Source organism: Astyanax mexicanus, chromosome 1, assembly GCF_023375975.1.
Source record: "Astyanax mexicanus isolate ESR-SI-001 chromosome 1, AstMex3_surface, whole genome shotgun sequence".
In the NCBI taxonomy this organism is placed as follows: domain Eukaryota; kingdom Metazoa; phylum Chordata; class Actinopteri; order Characiformes; family Acestrorhamphidae; genus Astyanax; species Astyanax mexicanus.
The window spans coordinates 106,869,570-106,885,266 of NC_064408.1; the positions used below are offsets into that span (position 1 = coordinate 106,869,570).

Genomic DNA, 15,697 nt, shown 5'->3' on the forward strand with positions numbered 1-15,697 from the left:
GCAGCACAAACATTACAATACAAAACTTTTAATGGCACAGTATTATTTATTTTACTCCTGTTAAAATCTAAAAAATTCCTCACTTTGTTGTAGCGCAATGTAAAACATGTCAAAAATTATGAGACAGGAACTAGTATCCCATGTTCCATGACTTTTGCCATGTTTTATGAAAGCTTACAGACACTGCACTGACCTGCAGTATATGTGTTTAGGGCCTCCTGCATTAAATGTGTGGCTGTGATTTCTGCCAGTAGGTTCTATGTTAGCACTGATAATTCTATCCAGAATCTGCTGGGCACGATCATTACCACTCAGTGTTCTGTCCACTTTGGGTGGTAATGCCTTTTTGGTCATATTCCCATTACACGCATGATGCTGTGGATCAAGGAATGTTAAATGACCAGAGAACAGAAATAAATATCTCATCCATCTGGCATCCACCATCAGGCTGCACTCCAATAAAAATTATAATCGCTACAATAGTTAACGTTACTTTGACATAAGCACAATGGTCAGTGTTCAGCCACTGACAACACCTCACAGCATATACAGGTGTAGGTTTTCCCAAGTCGTCCCCTGAGGTAACATTTCACGATCAATTTACACTGCTATCCCAGGACTTTTGGTACATCAGTTTCCCCCCCTAATATAATGCAGCCTTAGCATAGATTCACTCTTAATGCCACTGAACCATCATAGTTTTTTTGTTTCATAAGAGTGTTAATTAAATAACAAACTGTTTCCTTTCACATGTGTCTATATTCAACCAATACTGAATTCACATTTGTGTCATAACTAATTGTATAGAAATGTGGATCATCAAAATACATGATTTGTAGCTAAAATCAATAAACAGACAGTTTTGTAAGCCTTTTGAAAGTGTGGTGTGTAAATATACTGTAGTCTGAATGGGCATCTACTAAAGGAATACAGTACCTCTGACAGATAGAAAACTCTATCTATTTTTTTTTCTTCTTTTTTTATTATTTATTAAAAATAAGAGAGACAGTCGTGTTTCACTAGAACAATGAGAGAAAGCTGTAAAAAACAGAACCTTTCAGTGAACAGAATTGGTGAAGTTCAGTGTTTTTTTGGCACCAGTTTATCATGACTCTTGCGGTTTCTGTAGAAATCCAATTCCAATCTTTGTCAACATCAGGATACTGAAAAAGAACGGCATGATTAAAAAAAAAAAGACAAAATATCCGGTATTAAACACAATAATATTTGTAGTACCAATCCTAACTTCTTATCTTATTATATTATGGTTGTGAATATGATTATGGTCCTATAGCTTATAGTTGTTATATACTTGGGCTCAGTAGCTTTTGGTTTACTGTTATTAAACCACTGAGTGCCACAGTAAAACATGGATTATGTTTTTCTTAAAGTCAGTTTGCAAATATGCATATTGTTTACTTTGCCATAAACATTACTTTAGTGTGAAAAGAAAGTACCTTGCACCAGCCACTATACCCGCAGGCATTATCTTCCGAGAGTTGTAAAATCTCTTTCCCATGATAGCAGCAAGTGTTCCAGATGTGGCTGCCCAACAAACACAAAGAAATCTGTTATACACACAAAATAAATGTACTCTAGCTCAAAAACAGTAGCCTAATTAGAGTCAGCACAATCTAGTTTCAATTTGTCCACCTGATTCATTTTCTGCAAATTCAGTATTTATGTACAGAGGCCAACATTTTTAAATACTGTAAACAATATTATACCCTGAAATATTGTGCCATATCACCCACCACTTTTTAGCTGTTTTTAACAAAAGAAAAATTCACACTGTTCTCATTTCTTATTATAAATCTACTAGAAACAGATGATATCTGTCCAGCATTATTTATTTTGCTTTAATCCTGAATATATGGAGATATTTAGAGTGCATTATTAGTATCATGACATTCTGGCTTCTGTTACAAATCTGATCAAATTCTTGTATTTTTTTAATATCTTGGTTAAAGGTATGTCATAATATAATGATGAAATAATAATTTAATGTTTTGTCTTATCGCCGAAAGTATCTTTATCGTAAAAATATTATGAAACATAGTGATATTATTTTAGGGCCGTATCGCCCACCTCTAGTGTGAGCAACACAATACATTACAATATCATTGCCATTATCGTGCCATAATGGGGAATATTATTACTTCTAGAACGTGTCTAAACAAATTGTCTGTAGGTATTAGATAGATAGGTATACACAGTACACAGAAGTTACAAAAAAAGGATAATATAATAGATAGATGGGATACTCAAAATCACTTTGTACGGCTAAACATTACAGTTCATTATATGTGTAAATGCAACAATACATCAACAAAAAACAAATAAAAAATCCAAACACTAACCTAATGATACCCAAATGTTTTTAGGGTCTTGAGATATCTGATAAGCACCGAAACCTGCCAGACCTCCAAAAAGCAGCCCAGCAGCCAAGGAAGGAACACTGCCTGTAGAAAGAGAGGGCACATAGGTCACACAAGTACAATAGAACATTAAATACAATACAAATGTGGTAATGTTCAGCAGTGCATTAGAGAGGTGCACCAGTACTCAACCAAACTTAATCTATCAGAAGTGTGTTAATAGTCAGTACACCAGAACTGTAGTAGTAGTAATCAACTGTACTAAAACAATACAACAAAAATGTGCTAATATACAGTGGTACTTATTACACTTGAAGTGTACTAATACACAGGGGTACTCAATCAATTAGAAGTGTACTAATACTAGGGCTGCACAATGATATTGGAATTATATCAGAATCAGCTGGTAATTGCTTTTTTAAAGAATCATTAGCGTTGGCCGTTATTTCAAACCAATACTTGCTGGAGTATATATCGTGTGCTGAAAAAGGACCCTAGTGACATTAGCCGTGCTACTACAATTGGCAGACAGTGGCAGCGCAATTTTAAAAACCACTGATTTAGACTAACCTTTATTTATTTTTTATTCTTAATTTCACTGAATCTTTTGTCGGGGTTAAAGCTGTGACCAGACTATTAGGAACCAACTATCTAAGTAAACGTGAAGCTATACATTTTTTTTTTTACCCAAAATGTGAAAACTAATTTCTCAGGAGACACCTTTCATTTGATTGTTTGCATACAGTTGGTTGAAAGCTAATAAATTGCTTGGTAAGCTATGTAAATAAATGTTACATTTGTTTCTAATGTTATACCGGAGTTGGTTACACTGCAGTTGGTCAGGTCTAGGTTCAGCAACAGTATGTGCTGAAAGAATGAGGTCAGCTGACTACCTGAATATACTGAATATAGACCAGGTTATTCCATTAATAGATTTTGATGACACGCGAATATTCCAAGATGACAATGTCAGGATTCATGGGGCTGAAATTGTGAAACAGTTCAGGGTTCAGGGAGCATGAGATCATCATTTTTACACATGGATTGTTCATCACAGAGTCCAGATCTTAACCTCATTGTGAATCTTTGGGATGTGCTGGAGAAGACTTTGTGCAGCGGTCAGACTCTACCATCATCAATGCTGCAAGATCTTTAATGCAACACTGGATTGAAATAAATCTTGTGACATTGCGGAAGCTTACTGAAACAATGCCACAGTGAATGTGTGCTACAATCAAAGTTAAAGGTGGTCCAACCAAATATTTAGAGTGTGTGGCCATTTTTCTGGCCATGCTGTGTATTTACATGTTGAAAAATTCACCACATCTTGCATTTTTAACAAATACTTAAGCGGTTTCAATCAATGTGTACAAGTACTTAGGAGAACTCAACACCTCAGAAATGTGCTAGTACTCAAACATACACAATCAGTTAATCAAACATGTGATAGTACTTTAAAAAATCTTGGGAGGTTGCTAAAACTCATGTTCATACTTCAGAAATGTGGAAAATATATAAAGGTATTCTTAGTGCATTATAATTATCTACAGTAACTCCAAAACTGTTATATGACACTGTACTATAATAATGAGATTTTACCTGCTTTGACATAACCCATCACTCCTCCTGATGCCACCAGGGCTGCATATCCATATCCAGCCCAGTCCACAGTCATGATGAGGGCCTACAGATGAAAATATGAAAGAGTGAATTAATGAACACTCTAATATGAACTCACCCCTCCTCTCCGCTCCTGTAGTTAAATATAAACACACCTGCTGGACAAGGTTGTAAAAGACAGTCACAGCAGTAGCGTTCATGACAATGAGCTCCCCTAGCTAAAACTGAAATAAGACCCTCACTGTTATCTGCAGGCTTTAACATGAAGTGTGGATCTCAGATAAACCGCAGCTAGCTTTAGTTAACTGAGGGTAAACCCAGCAGGCTAGCCCAGATAACACCACAGATTAGCTAACTACTGGTGCACTGACCGGTTATCTATAAACACTGAGCTCCAGCAGCAGCAGCAGCAGCTATAAAACACACTCACACACACACAGGTCATTTACAAAACTAAATTAAAACTAAAATCACTATACTTACTGTACTGTATTGTAGTTCAGCTCGAGCGTAGCTTTCCCTACAGACGTCCTTGCGCGTTACTCAAGTCCTGAAGCCTCAAACTCAGTAACCAATGAAATTTCACGCACGCAGATTTGACGTATCTCACAGATGAATTATGGGAAGTGTAGTTTTCTTAGTAAATACATTTATTCATAAAGGAAAATTAAAGTTAATTATACGACGTTAATACTACTGCTACTACTACTACTACTAATAATAATAATAATAGTAATAATAATAATAATAATAGCAACAACTAAAATATGAATTATATGAATATAATTTATAATTTTAATTTAACAAGTCAACAGTTTCTGTATTTATTATTATTATTATTATTATTATTATTATTATTATTATTATTATTATTATTATTATATTATAAACACCCTTGCACCACCATTATACTACTACTACTACTACTACTATTACTACTACTAATACTAATAATAGCAACAACTAAAATATTCCTATAATTTTATTTTAAATTAATAGTTTCTGTATTAATATTATTATTATTATTATTATTATTATTATTATTATTATTATTATTATTATTATTATTTTTATTACTATTATTATTATTATTATTATTATTATTATTATTATTATTAATAATATTATTATTATTAAGACTCTTGCACCACCAGTGCAATAATAACTACTTCTACTACTACTACTTCTACTCCTCCTCCTCCTCCTCCTACTACTACTACTACTACTAATAATAATCATAATAATAATTACTACAAATTAAAATAACAAAACAAAATTATTATTGTTTAATTTTCTTTAATAAATAATGAGTCTATCCATTGCAAATGATGAATTTTAAAATCAACATAAATCAACATTTTCACACCTAGTGTGTTATTTTTGTATATATATATTATTATTATTAAGACTTATGCACCACCAGTGCAATGACTGAATAATGAATTGTCTTATCCCATAACAGCCCAGACCCATTTCTGAATATTGTTACAAAATTCAACATTGAATCAGATAAATTCAGTGAGCACCGCATTCATGTTTGTTTCTTAATGTGACCACACAACCGAGTCATTATTTGTCATTATATGACACTGAGAAAGGTAATCATTATGAATTTTGCAAAAGTATGTAACCAACATACGTTAATATTTTTAAATTATAATAACTAATATTAAAGGATTACTAATATCTAAAAAACACAATAATGAATAATTTATATAAATAATAATAATTACATAAATGAAAATATAAGTCAAATTCTTGTTTTTCCTAATCCTTATGTTTTAGTTCTGCCCTCTAGTGGTTCATTCAGAGCAGCACTACAGTCTAAAATGAACAAATCCTTTACGAACAGACTCATATACAGTACCAGTCAAAAGTCTAGACACACCTCTTCTCATTGAATGCTTTTCTTTATTTAATATATTTTCTACGTTGTATATTGATATTAAAACACGAAAACTATTAAAGGACACATATGGAATTACGCAGTAAACAGTAAAAAGTGTTTATTCTCCACAACCTCCTGATCTAAACCTGATCAAGTGAGATGGTGATTTGGGATGAGCTGGATCTTCACAGCGTGAAGGAAAAGCAGCAACTATTGTTCAGCACCTCCAGGAACTTCTTCAAGATGCTGAGAAAACTATTCCAGGTGTCTCTACTTCATGAAGACACTGAGATTAAAATACCAAGAGTGTGCAGATCTGTCCTCAAAGATAAATGTGTTACTTAAGATTAATCTAAAATATAAAACATATTCTGGTTTGTTTAAGATAAAAAAAATAATTTTGCTCGTGTTCATGTATAGCTTTAATGTCTTCAATATTACATTTCATGTAAAAATCATGAAAAAAAGAAAACATTAAATGAGAAATGGTGAAAATTATATATAATTACAACATGGAGTCAAACGCTGCCCTCTAGTGGTTATTTCCGGGCAGCACTACACTATATATAAAATAACCAGTCCTTGACAAAAAAAAAAAACGACTCGCATACATGCAGGGATTTATTTATGCATTTATTTATTCATGCACATCTTAAAATTAAGGCAACAGTTTAACTCAATTAAGCAGTGTGTACTGTGTAATTTTTTTATAAAGTAAAAAAAAACTAAAAAGCATTTTTTTTATTTTAATGCTATTTTTTAATGCAATAGTAATATATAAATCAGGATATGTGTGTTGTGATGTCATGCAAAAGCCCTTTATCCCCACAAGGAGGAAAACATTATGTTAATGAAAGTCAATTTAAAAATATTTTATTCCAAGTCATTTACTAGCATATCTATTTCATCCATTCATCAAAAGAACTGTCAAATTCAGATTCAAAAAGTAAGAAACACTTAATATTAATCTTAAGGTTAAAAGTGAGTACTGTACCAATATTTCTGAAAAGAAAAAGTATTCAGAGGTTGAGCAGTTTCAGGTACATGTCCCCTTTTTCAGAGGTCAGATGATGACCAGTAAAGAAATATGACTGTTCACCAATCTGCCACCCGTTCGACCAGAGAGCCAAGGCGGGGTACAGGGGCTGGGTGAACTTAGTGTGGACTCTGTGGATTAGGGTCATGGTGTCGGAGACGCTGTAAAAGGAGACAGTTCCTGCCCTGTGGTCTAAATACACTCCCACTCTGGTGGGTGACTTGGGGGCTGGAAATGAGATGCTTTTGTTATCATGTCGAAACACATATGAGAGCTGGTAGCAGTCCAGCCCCCAAGACTCAGCGTCTCGACCTAAACCTACTGCCGGACTGAGCCCTTTCCACTTAGATCCGTGACACAGACCTATCGTACAAACTCCATCCCCACTCCTCCCCACCTCCCAGTAGCAGCGTCCTGTAAGGCCTTCTCTGCACAGCACCTGAGGCCATGTGTTCACTGATGAATCACAACCCACCCATTCAACAGCCCTTCTCCCCTCACACACTCTCAGGTTAGGGTGCTCAGGCTTGGACTTTAAGGTGAGGAAGCAGGAATCTGTGAAATAAAAACATTAGAATATTATAACAGTAAACATACTCAACCTCTACTGCTCTGTTTCTTAAATCAGATCTATTTAGAAGAATGTCCTCACTGTTATTTGCAAATCAGTATATCTGCAGGTGTGGGGAAATTGAATCTTTTTAACACTATGTTAAACCACAAAGTAAGACCACTTTCACAATATCAAAAAAAAAAAAAATTGCAGATTTTACAGTAGGTTAAAAATAGAGTCTAATGCAAAATTGGGATTACATGCCTACAGTACTATCTCTGCTAGCTACAAGCTGACACACCTGAAAATAGTACCTGAAAGTAGCACACCTAACAGATCTATTGAAAAGTATGTCTTGTCTTGTCTTTTCTTGTTTTGTCTTGCCTTGCTATGTATTTGTCATGTATTGGTCCAGTTTAGTCTACTGTTAAGTAGTCAGTAAGCTAACTAGAATCAAATTTGGAGGTTGTGAAATATAACATGTAATGTAATGTAATAATGTAATATTCTACAATAAAAACAACATTGTATTTACTGTTTATGGCATTTTAATACCTTTGGGAAATTCGTTTTTAAAAAATGTATTAAATATTTTTATTTTTTAAACAAATTGCAGACTTTTTAAGACATTTTAAGGATCTACAGACAACCAAGAAAGTGATCGGGCCTGGACATCCTAAAAATGTCTTCCCTTGTGAATGACGCAAAAGAAACATTTAAATCCGAGTGTACAGACGAAGACGCATCTGTACAAATCATGATCAATTCCCCACATGATCGGTTATTTCTAATAGTGTCAATCGATTAAAAAATGTTATCCAATTAATCACAACAATATTCTGTGATGACCTGCGATTAATCACATTTGGTTTTCTTCAGACGTACATTTTTATAGTGGATATTTAAATGTAAATAAAAGAATGAATGTAAGAAATGTAAAATATGTATATTAGTGGTGTCAATTAAAATAATAGTATGTCCTTGTTTGTTTGAAGGGAGATAAAAATCAACAGAGGGTGCTGGAATAAAGAATACATGATAAATTAGATTGTAAAACTGGTTGTGAGGATTTCTGAATTATAATTTAATTTGATGAGTATAAAAATCGAAGGGATGAGGAGCAGGAGGGCAGAAAAGCGTGGGTCTGTGTGTGTGTGTGTGTGTGTGTGTGAGTGAGAGAGAGATTGAGAGAGAGAGAGATCGCTGACCAGGTCGGAGCTGGAAGTCTGAACCAGAGTGTTACTGCTGGACACCGATGAGTGCATCGTTCAATCGTTCGGCCAGACAACAGATCAGTGCGTTGGGTGGGGGTGGGGAAGATTACGGCGGAAGTAGGGGTCAAACTTGGTGCCTTAATTAACTTGCATTAAAAAAATAGTAACGCGTTACTGATTCCAAGTTAACGCTTTAACGTTGACAGCCCTAGTTATTTCATTAAATTCTGATCATGTCTATAATTATTAGTTTTACCTTACTTTTAACTTTTGGAATGTCATATTTGGCAGAGAGGATGCTTACCCAACCCAAACCAATGTCTATTTTTTCCCTAACACTTAAAATTATGATTTAATTCATGACAGAAGTTATATACTGTTACAGGTTATAACTTACAAATAGGTTGAAACTAGTTTGCTTGGTGCAACCTATTCAACTTTAGTAGCTCTTAACTCGAGCATGAGGGGCAGTTTAGTTATCAGGAATGCCCAAACTTTTGTATACAAAGGTTAAATATTTAAAAGATTTTTTGTACCTACAGAAATCAAACACTAACCTGATTGTTCACTGTACATGTTGATAAGAATGTTTCATATTTACCACATTTAAAACAATGACTTTAATCTGGTTAAAATGCCATGCTCAAATTAGGCTCACTGGAAATGTAAATCTGCTATCATGGTGTAGGCCCCAGTTTTTGTACTGCATTATTAAGTGCATAAATACGAGCGTATAAAACTTACAGTGCAGGAAGTCTTCCCTTGTTGTTGGTTCTGGAGAAACACAGCACAAATGATGCCATAAGGATTTGCATGAGATTTAAAGGATTACATGATGTTAGTTTAGAGATCAGAGATTGTTTGAGCATTTCTTAAACCGATTTCAGCAGGCCATGACTAACCTGGGATGGGATTCAGTGGTGCTGCTGGTTTAGGAGCTTCTGTTTTAGAGAACAAAAAAAAGATTAGAATCATTAGAGTAATGCACAGTATGAAGCAAAATAAGTAAATGGAATAACTAAAACAGCTAAACACTTACTTTGCTTTGGCTCTTCCCACTGAAAGATGAAGACATCCTCAACTGTCATAACACAGACAATATTAGACAAATTCTTATTTTTTTTTACACATTTTTAATTATTGTTAAAACATTTTGATGAACAAAATTAGTAAACAGAATCCGCATGACTGAAATATACAGTATGTTGGTCATTATCAAAAAGCATTTACATTATCACAGGAAACTTTAACATATGTTGCATTTGAAATGATGATAAGCTATTTTATTTTGTATTGTTGCAATTTAAGAGACTGAGACACTCTGGAGACACTTGATTTTGTAAATGGAAATAAGTAAATTTATATTGAAAGAAACCTAAATACTGCTTTGGTCTACAATGTTTATATTAATATTGTTTTTTTTTTATTCTACATATTGCTAATGTAAAAGTGTGTTCTGTATAGAAATTGTCTCTATATCCATTTGGAAAATAAAAGAAAAGATGTAGACCAAACATTTGCAGGTAACTGTATTGATATACAGCTCTGGAAAAAAATAAGAGACCACCTTAGTTTCTGAGTCAGTTTCTCTGATTTTGCAATTTACAGGTACATGTTTGAGTAAATGAACATTGTTGCTGCATTTATTTGCACAAAATGAGAAATGACTGAAATAACAAAAAAAAAAAAACATGCAGAGCTTTCAGACCTTAAATAATGCAAAGAAAACAAGTTTATATTCATTAAGTTTTAAGAGTTCAGAAATCAATATTTGGTGGAATAACCCTGTTTTTTAATCACAGTTTTCATGCATCTTGGCATGTTCTCCTCCACCAGTCTTACACGCTGCTTTTGGATAACTTTATGCCTTTACTCCTGGTGCAAAAATTCAAGCAGTTCAGCTTGGTTTGATGGCTTGTGATCATCCATCTTCCTCTTGATTACATTCCTGAGGTTTTCAATTTGGTAAAATCAAAGAAACTCAGCATTATTTTCAAGCGGTCTCTTAATGTTTTTCGGAGTTGTATATGCACCTCCGGTAATTATTTCAAACATAGAGGGACCATACGGTGTTTGGAACATCCTTAGATATACCATTTGGTGCCCTGATCCAAAGAAATGAATAAATCATTCTGCTCTATAAGATAATTTCAATTTTCATGAAATCAAATATATTAAATATGTGTACCATTAATACAGAGTTGGTAACAAAGTCTGAAGAAAGGCAGATTTACAGGAAGATGGTGTGTAAATGTTGATGGAACTCATGAGACTCTTACTTTTTTCAGTAATGTTGCTGATCTCTGCACTGCAGATGTTCTCTAGGCTCTTCTGTAGTTTTGAAACAGACTGAGTGACTCTCTCAAATGTGACATTATAGTTAGGAGGTCTGGTAAAGCCTTCAGTCCAAGATGGATGTGTCAGAGACTGGTATTTCTACAAAGACAGCAAATAACAAAATATCATGTCTATTTTATAAACACTTACATGATAAATAACAGCCTGACAGCTCCACATAAACTCAGCTACTCCATGTAGTAAAAAGAAAGGTCTTGCAGACGGTCTGTTACAGCCAAAGCTATCCATCACTTCAGTTCTTAGTGTAACCCCACCTTCTCAAAAACGTTCTAAAAAATGATTATTAGTCAATTAGTCAATGATTAAACCTGTAGGAAATCAATGTGATCACTGGTCTGCAAGGTCATCTCCAGCTCAGCGTTTCTCGTTCTGAGATCAGTGATCTCCAGCTCAGCCTGCTCCAGGACTTCCTCAGCTCTTCTCCGCTCAGTCTTCTCCTGTGCTCTCAGCATCCCAATCACTTCCACACGCCTCCTCTCAATGGAAGCCAGCAGCTCTCTGAACATTCGCTCAGTCTCATCACATGCAGAGTCTGCAGAGCTCTGTTTGAGAAAGTACAGCAACAATATTAGAAAATGTGTAATTTGTTATTTACTTTTCTTTCACAAAGTAATGTGAACCGAAAAAGCACTTTTGTGTCACAAAGATCAAACTCTTTTGACCATACCGTAATAGTACTGATTGCTTTTTTCAAATCCTCACACTCTTTCTCTTTTCGCTGGATCCTCTGATTCGTCATCCTGTTCTGTTTCACAAGGTCCTCCTTAAACATGAAAAATATATATTTATTTCACTGATTATTTCATTTAAAAACAACCTTTCAGTCAAGGTCCATTGCACAGGGTCTCCTAGCAGTACCATTCATATCCCCTACATTTAGAGCACAGGAACTGCAGCTGATTAAATATCTACATTCGGAGCTTCCTGCAAAGTCATTAGCCAAAGAGTAGACCAAACAATTCCTAGTGAAGAGATCTTACACAGACAAATGAGTCCTGGGATGGAAAGACACTAGAGGGTGCTCTTAGGATATGGGTTCTTATGGAAATTGTTTTTTTCTGGAAATGCTTGACTATTATTATTATTATCAATGCACTTGCCAAATCAAAAGAACAAGCAAGTGTTCTCTGTGGGCAGAATTTACATTCTGATTGGTTGAGTGGTTGGAAGTAACATACTTTTTAAATATAAAATATGTACATACTAAAAGTTCTATTTTGGAACAACTTATGGTCATTTATGTATATTTCAACTGTAATTAAGCTACATTTAACACAATTAAATTGTTTCATTTGATTGTGCTTTCAAGTGCATTTTTGTACAACTTCTGCGAATTAAAGCAGATTTTTAAACACATTTTAAATACACTTGAAGTATATTATAAATGTACTACTTTGCGTATTGATGCACATATTGAGTACACCTTAATGCTGCTGGACCAAAAATACACTAAAGTGCACTTTCAGCAGTATTTAATTCCACTATATATATTTTCTATCAACACAATGTATAATTTAAAGAATTTGCCTAAAAATACATTTTATTGTTATTGTTTTACTGTGTATGTAAGGACCTGTCAGAGTAATGGATAGTTTGTTTGTGATTTTTTCCCCCTAATTGTAATTTTATTTTCCTTTCACATACTTATTGTAAAGTTATAACATATTTAAGTAGTCTTACTGAATTTAAAAAATCATGCAATAAAAGTTAATAAATTAACTGGGAAAATTGTATTTTGAAATAGATTTTTAATATCAAAAACTCATTTATAGGTGTGTATATTTGAGAATTTCTATTTTACTATTACTACTAAGAATTACATACTTAAAAATATATATTTTTTAAATATTTTAAATATTTTTATTAGTAAACATACAGTACAAGTCAGTTTCTTCAATGTTTGTTTAATTTATTTTCTTATTTGTAGAATAGTATCAAAACATTAAACTAATTAAAGGACACCAATGGAATTACTTAGCAAACAAAAAAGGGATTTGTCCTCTACAATTCCCTGATCTAAACCCAACTACAATGCTAGTGATAGGGTAGCTCCACATATCATTGGTAGAATTATGAGGGCCCTGAAATGTAAAAATAGTGATTGCTTTGAATGGGCAACGCTATGTCCCTATTGCCTACACAGTAAGCCTGTTGGGAGAATCAGATAAAAGCACTGGGGTACAACAGAGGTGGGCTATTTGACAAAAGTTTCTACTAGTTATCAAGTTTTTCCTTTAATTCTTTTCCTGTATAGCCTCTTCAATAGACAATTACAATGTAAAATATCATAGAAAGAAAAAAAACACATTGTCCTAAATTTTGACTGGTACTGTAGTCACTGCTGATACGGTTTCACTACATTTCACACCGTATTGTTCCTTTAATTCTGATCCTGTATAGTTTTAATGTCTTTAATATTAAAATGTACAAATTTTATTTAACTGATAAAAAGAAAGAAAACACATTGTCCTAACATTTGACTGGTACTGTAGTCACTGCTGATATTGATTATGGCTAAAACTGCCTGTCACAGAGCATCAGATAAAAGAGCTGTATTTCACAACGCTGGGGGAGAACGGAGGTGGGCTATTTCACAGAAGTTTGTACTAGTTACCCTATGGAGTTCCACTCCAGTTCACACTGGGTTTTCCCTTTAAATCTGTTTCTATATAGCTTGAATGTCTTTAATATTAATTTGCAATGTAAAAAAAATAAATAAAGAAAACACATCGACCTAAATTTTGACTCGTACTGTAGTTACTGCTAGGCCTGTCACGATAAGAATTTTTTGTGGATGATATGTTGTCCCAGAAATTATTGTGATAAACAATATTATTTTCTTTTTAAGACCATTAAATGACACTGATACAATGATAATAGAGTAGCATAACAAAGCAACAACAACAACAACATTTTAATTTATTCTTTTAAATCATAATTTGGAAAATATATATTTTTTCTTCACCTACTGCACTGTTGAAGCGTTGGTGGTTTAGCATAACTGGTTAAAAAAACTATTCCCCCCTAAACATGTGAACAAACTTACAAATAAAAAAACAACGAGACGATTTTACGATTATCAAATATTATCTATTTATTGTACGATAAATCGATAATGTAATTATCGTGACAGGCCTAGTCACTGCTAATATATTGTTTCACTCGATTTAACATTAAATTTAACATTAAATTTTCTTTTAATTCTGTTCCTTTATAGCTTTAATGTCTTCAATATTAAAATGTAGACATTTTATGTAAATGATAGAAAGAAAGAAAGCACATTAAAGAAAAGTCACTGCTGATATTGATTTTTGCTAAAACTGTCTGTCACAGAGTGCAGACAGTAGATGGAGCAGAGCTGCAGCTGCTGAACTTCAGGCTGTAGTGATCTGTAGTGATCTGTAGTAAAGTTAGTTTAGTGAGTGTTGAGCAGATCACGCGCACCTCTCTCTGGGCTCTGGCGGTCTCGGCTGGTACCGGGTTGTGGGTCTTGTGTTCCTCCACAGTGCAGAGGTAGCAGACGCAGCGCTGGTCGGCGGGGCAGTAGAACTCGTACAGGCGGTGGTGTGCGGCGCAGATGCGGGCCTGCAGGTTCCCGCGGGCCGGCTCCAGCCTGTGCTTCCGAAACGCAGCGGATTTAAAGTGCGGCTCCAGATGAGTCTCGCAGTAGGAGGCCAGGCACACCAGGCAGGATCTGACGGCGGGTCGCGGGCCGTCGCTGCACACGTCGCAGAAGACCCCCTCAGCCTCGGGGGGCGCCGCGGACCCCCGGTTACTGGAGCTCCGACTCTCCCTGAACTTCTCCACCAGCTCCGCCAGCACCGTGCTCCGGTTCAGCTCGGGCCGCACGCGGAACCTCCTCCGGCACTGCGGGCAGAAGCAGCCCCCGGCCGGCCCCATCTGATCCCAGTAGTCCCGGATACACCGCAGGCAGTAGCTGTGGCCGCAGGGGAGAGTCACCGGGTCCGACAGCAGGTCCAGACACACCGAACAGCTCAGCTGCTCCTCCACCGATATGTTCCCCTCCGCCATTACTTCTCTCTGTGTGTCTCTCACTCTCACTTTCACTTTAGTGTCTGACGTGCTGCCTACTCTGTACAGCTGCCACGTGGACAGCACTGTACATCATACATTATTACACTTACACTGCACTGCACTGCAAAAAATAAACTTAAAATTGTTCTTCTTAACATGTCTAAAATAGACATTTTGCACTAATAGCAGTCTTTGCAATGTCATATGTTACTTTACACATGGTAATGCCCTGCTATGTGCAGTTTAGCCACTGACCTAGTCTTAGAGTCTCTGTAAAACGCAAAATCCACCGGAGATCCTATGCAAACCTATGTAAACACACGAAGGTGAGTAGTCTAGGTCCAGAGAGTAAAACTCCACCCCCCTTTGACTAGTGTAAACAGAACTGTTCTAAAAATTCACTCAATTGTACTTCGCCGGTGGTGTTCCATAGACAGATTCTAACCATTTGTTTCTTAGCTCTGAATTACTGGGCAAAGCATATAACACTCATGTTATTTGGACAAATAATACAAGAACAAACTGCCATGCTGTTCCTGTTAACAATGAACAAGAACATAGGGAAAAGGTAGAGATAAAGTAAAAAAAGTTAAACACAAGCAGAAAATCCAACCA

At 35.1% G+C, this 15,697-nt stretch overlaps 2 protein-coding genes across 3 annotated transcripts; both read right to left on the minus strand.

Moving 5' to 3' along the window:
* Positions 1-921: 921 nt before the first annotated feature.
* Positions 922-4,593, minus strand: tmem14ca (transmembrane protein 14Ca). Of its 2 annotated transcripts, none has more exons than XM_007260070.4 (5): positions 4,482-4,593; positions 3,978-4,062; positions 2,361-2,462; positions 1,458-1,545; positions 922-1,163 (listed from the first exon to the last, which is right to left on the minus strand). In XM_007260070.4, the coding sequence occupies exons 2-5, from the start codon at positions 4,051-4,053 to the stop codon at positions 1,106-1,108; spliced, it is 324 nt and encodes a 107-aa protein (XP_007260132.1). In that variant the 5' UTR covers positions 4,054-4,062; positions 4,482-4,593; the 3' UTR covers positions 922-1,105. The 2 variants fall into 2 exon arrangements, with proteins under 2 accessions (XP_007260132.1, XP_049319658.1); XM_049463701.1 differs by lacking the exon at positions 4,482-4,593 and adding an exon at positions 4,154-4,213.
* Positions 4,594-6,412: 1,819 nt separating this feature from the next.
* On the minus strand, positions 6,413-15,259 carry LOC103024812 (E3 ubiquitin/ISG15 ligase TRIM25). The gene is made up of 8 exons (XM_022680191.2): positions 14,492-15,259; positions 11,715-11,810; positions 11,356-11,589; positions 10,969-11,125; positions 9,729-9,770; positions 9,592-9,630; positions 9,434-9,463; positions 6,413-7,477 (listed from the first exon to the last, which is right to left on the minus strand). The coding sequence occupies exons 1-8, from the start codon at positions 15,077-15,079 to the stop codon at positions 6,906-6,908; spliced, it is 1,758 nt and encodes a 585-aa protein (XP_022535912.2). The 5' UTR covers positions 15,080-15,259; the 3' UTR covers positions 6,413-6,905.
* Between the last annotated feature and the right edge of the window lie 438 nt (positions 15,260-15,697).

Bases quoted from the DNA above. Each gene is read 5' to 3' on its own strand.
- tmem14ca (XM_049463701.1), bottom strand. From the start codon at position 4,198: ATGAACGCTACTGCTGTGACTGTCTTTTACAACCTTGTCCAGCAG. The intron at 4,063-4,153 runs GTGTGTTTATAT...TTTCATCTGTAG, and splicing joins TTTACAACCTTGTCCAGCAG to GCCCTCATCATGACTGTGGA. The intron at 2,463-3,977 runs GTAAAATCTCAT...CTCTTTCTACAG, and splicing joins GATGGGTTATGTCAAAGCAG to GCAGTGTTCCTTCCTTGGCT.
- LOC103024812 (XM_022680191.2), bottom strand. From the start codon at position 15,079: ATGGCGGAGGGGAACATATCGGTGGAGGAGCAGCTGAGCTGTTCGGTG. The intron at 9,771-10,968 runs GTAAGAGTCTCA...GTGTTATGACAG, and splicing joins CAGCAACATTACTGAAAAAA to TTGAGGATGTCTTCATCTTT. The intron at 7,478-9,433 runs GTAAGTTTTATA...TTTATTTCACAG, and splicing joins AAGGGAAGACTTCCTGCACT to ATTCCTGCTTCCTCACCTTA.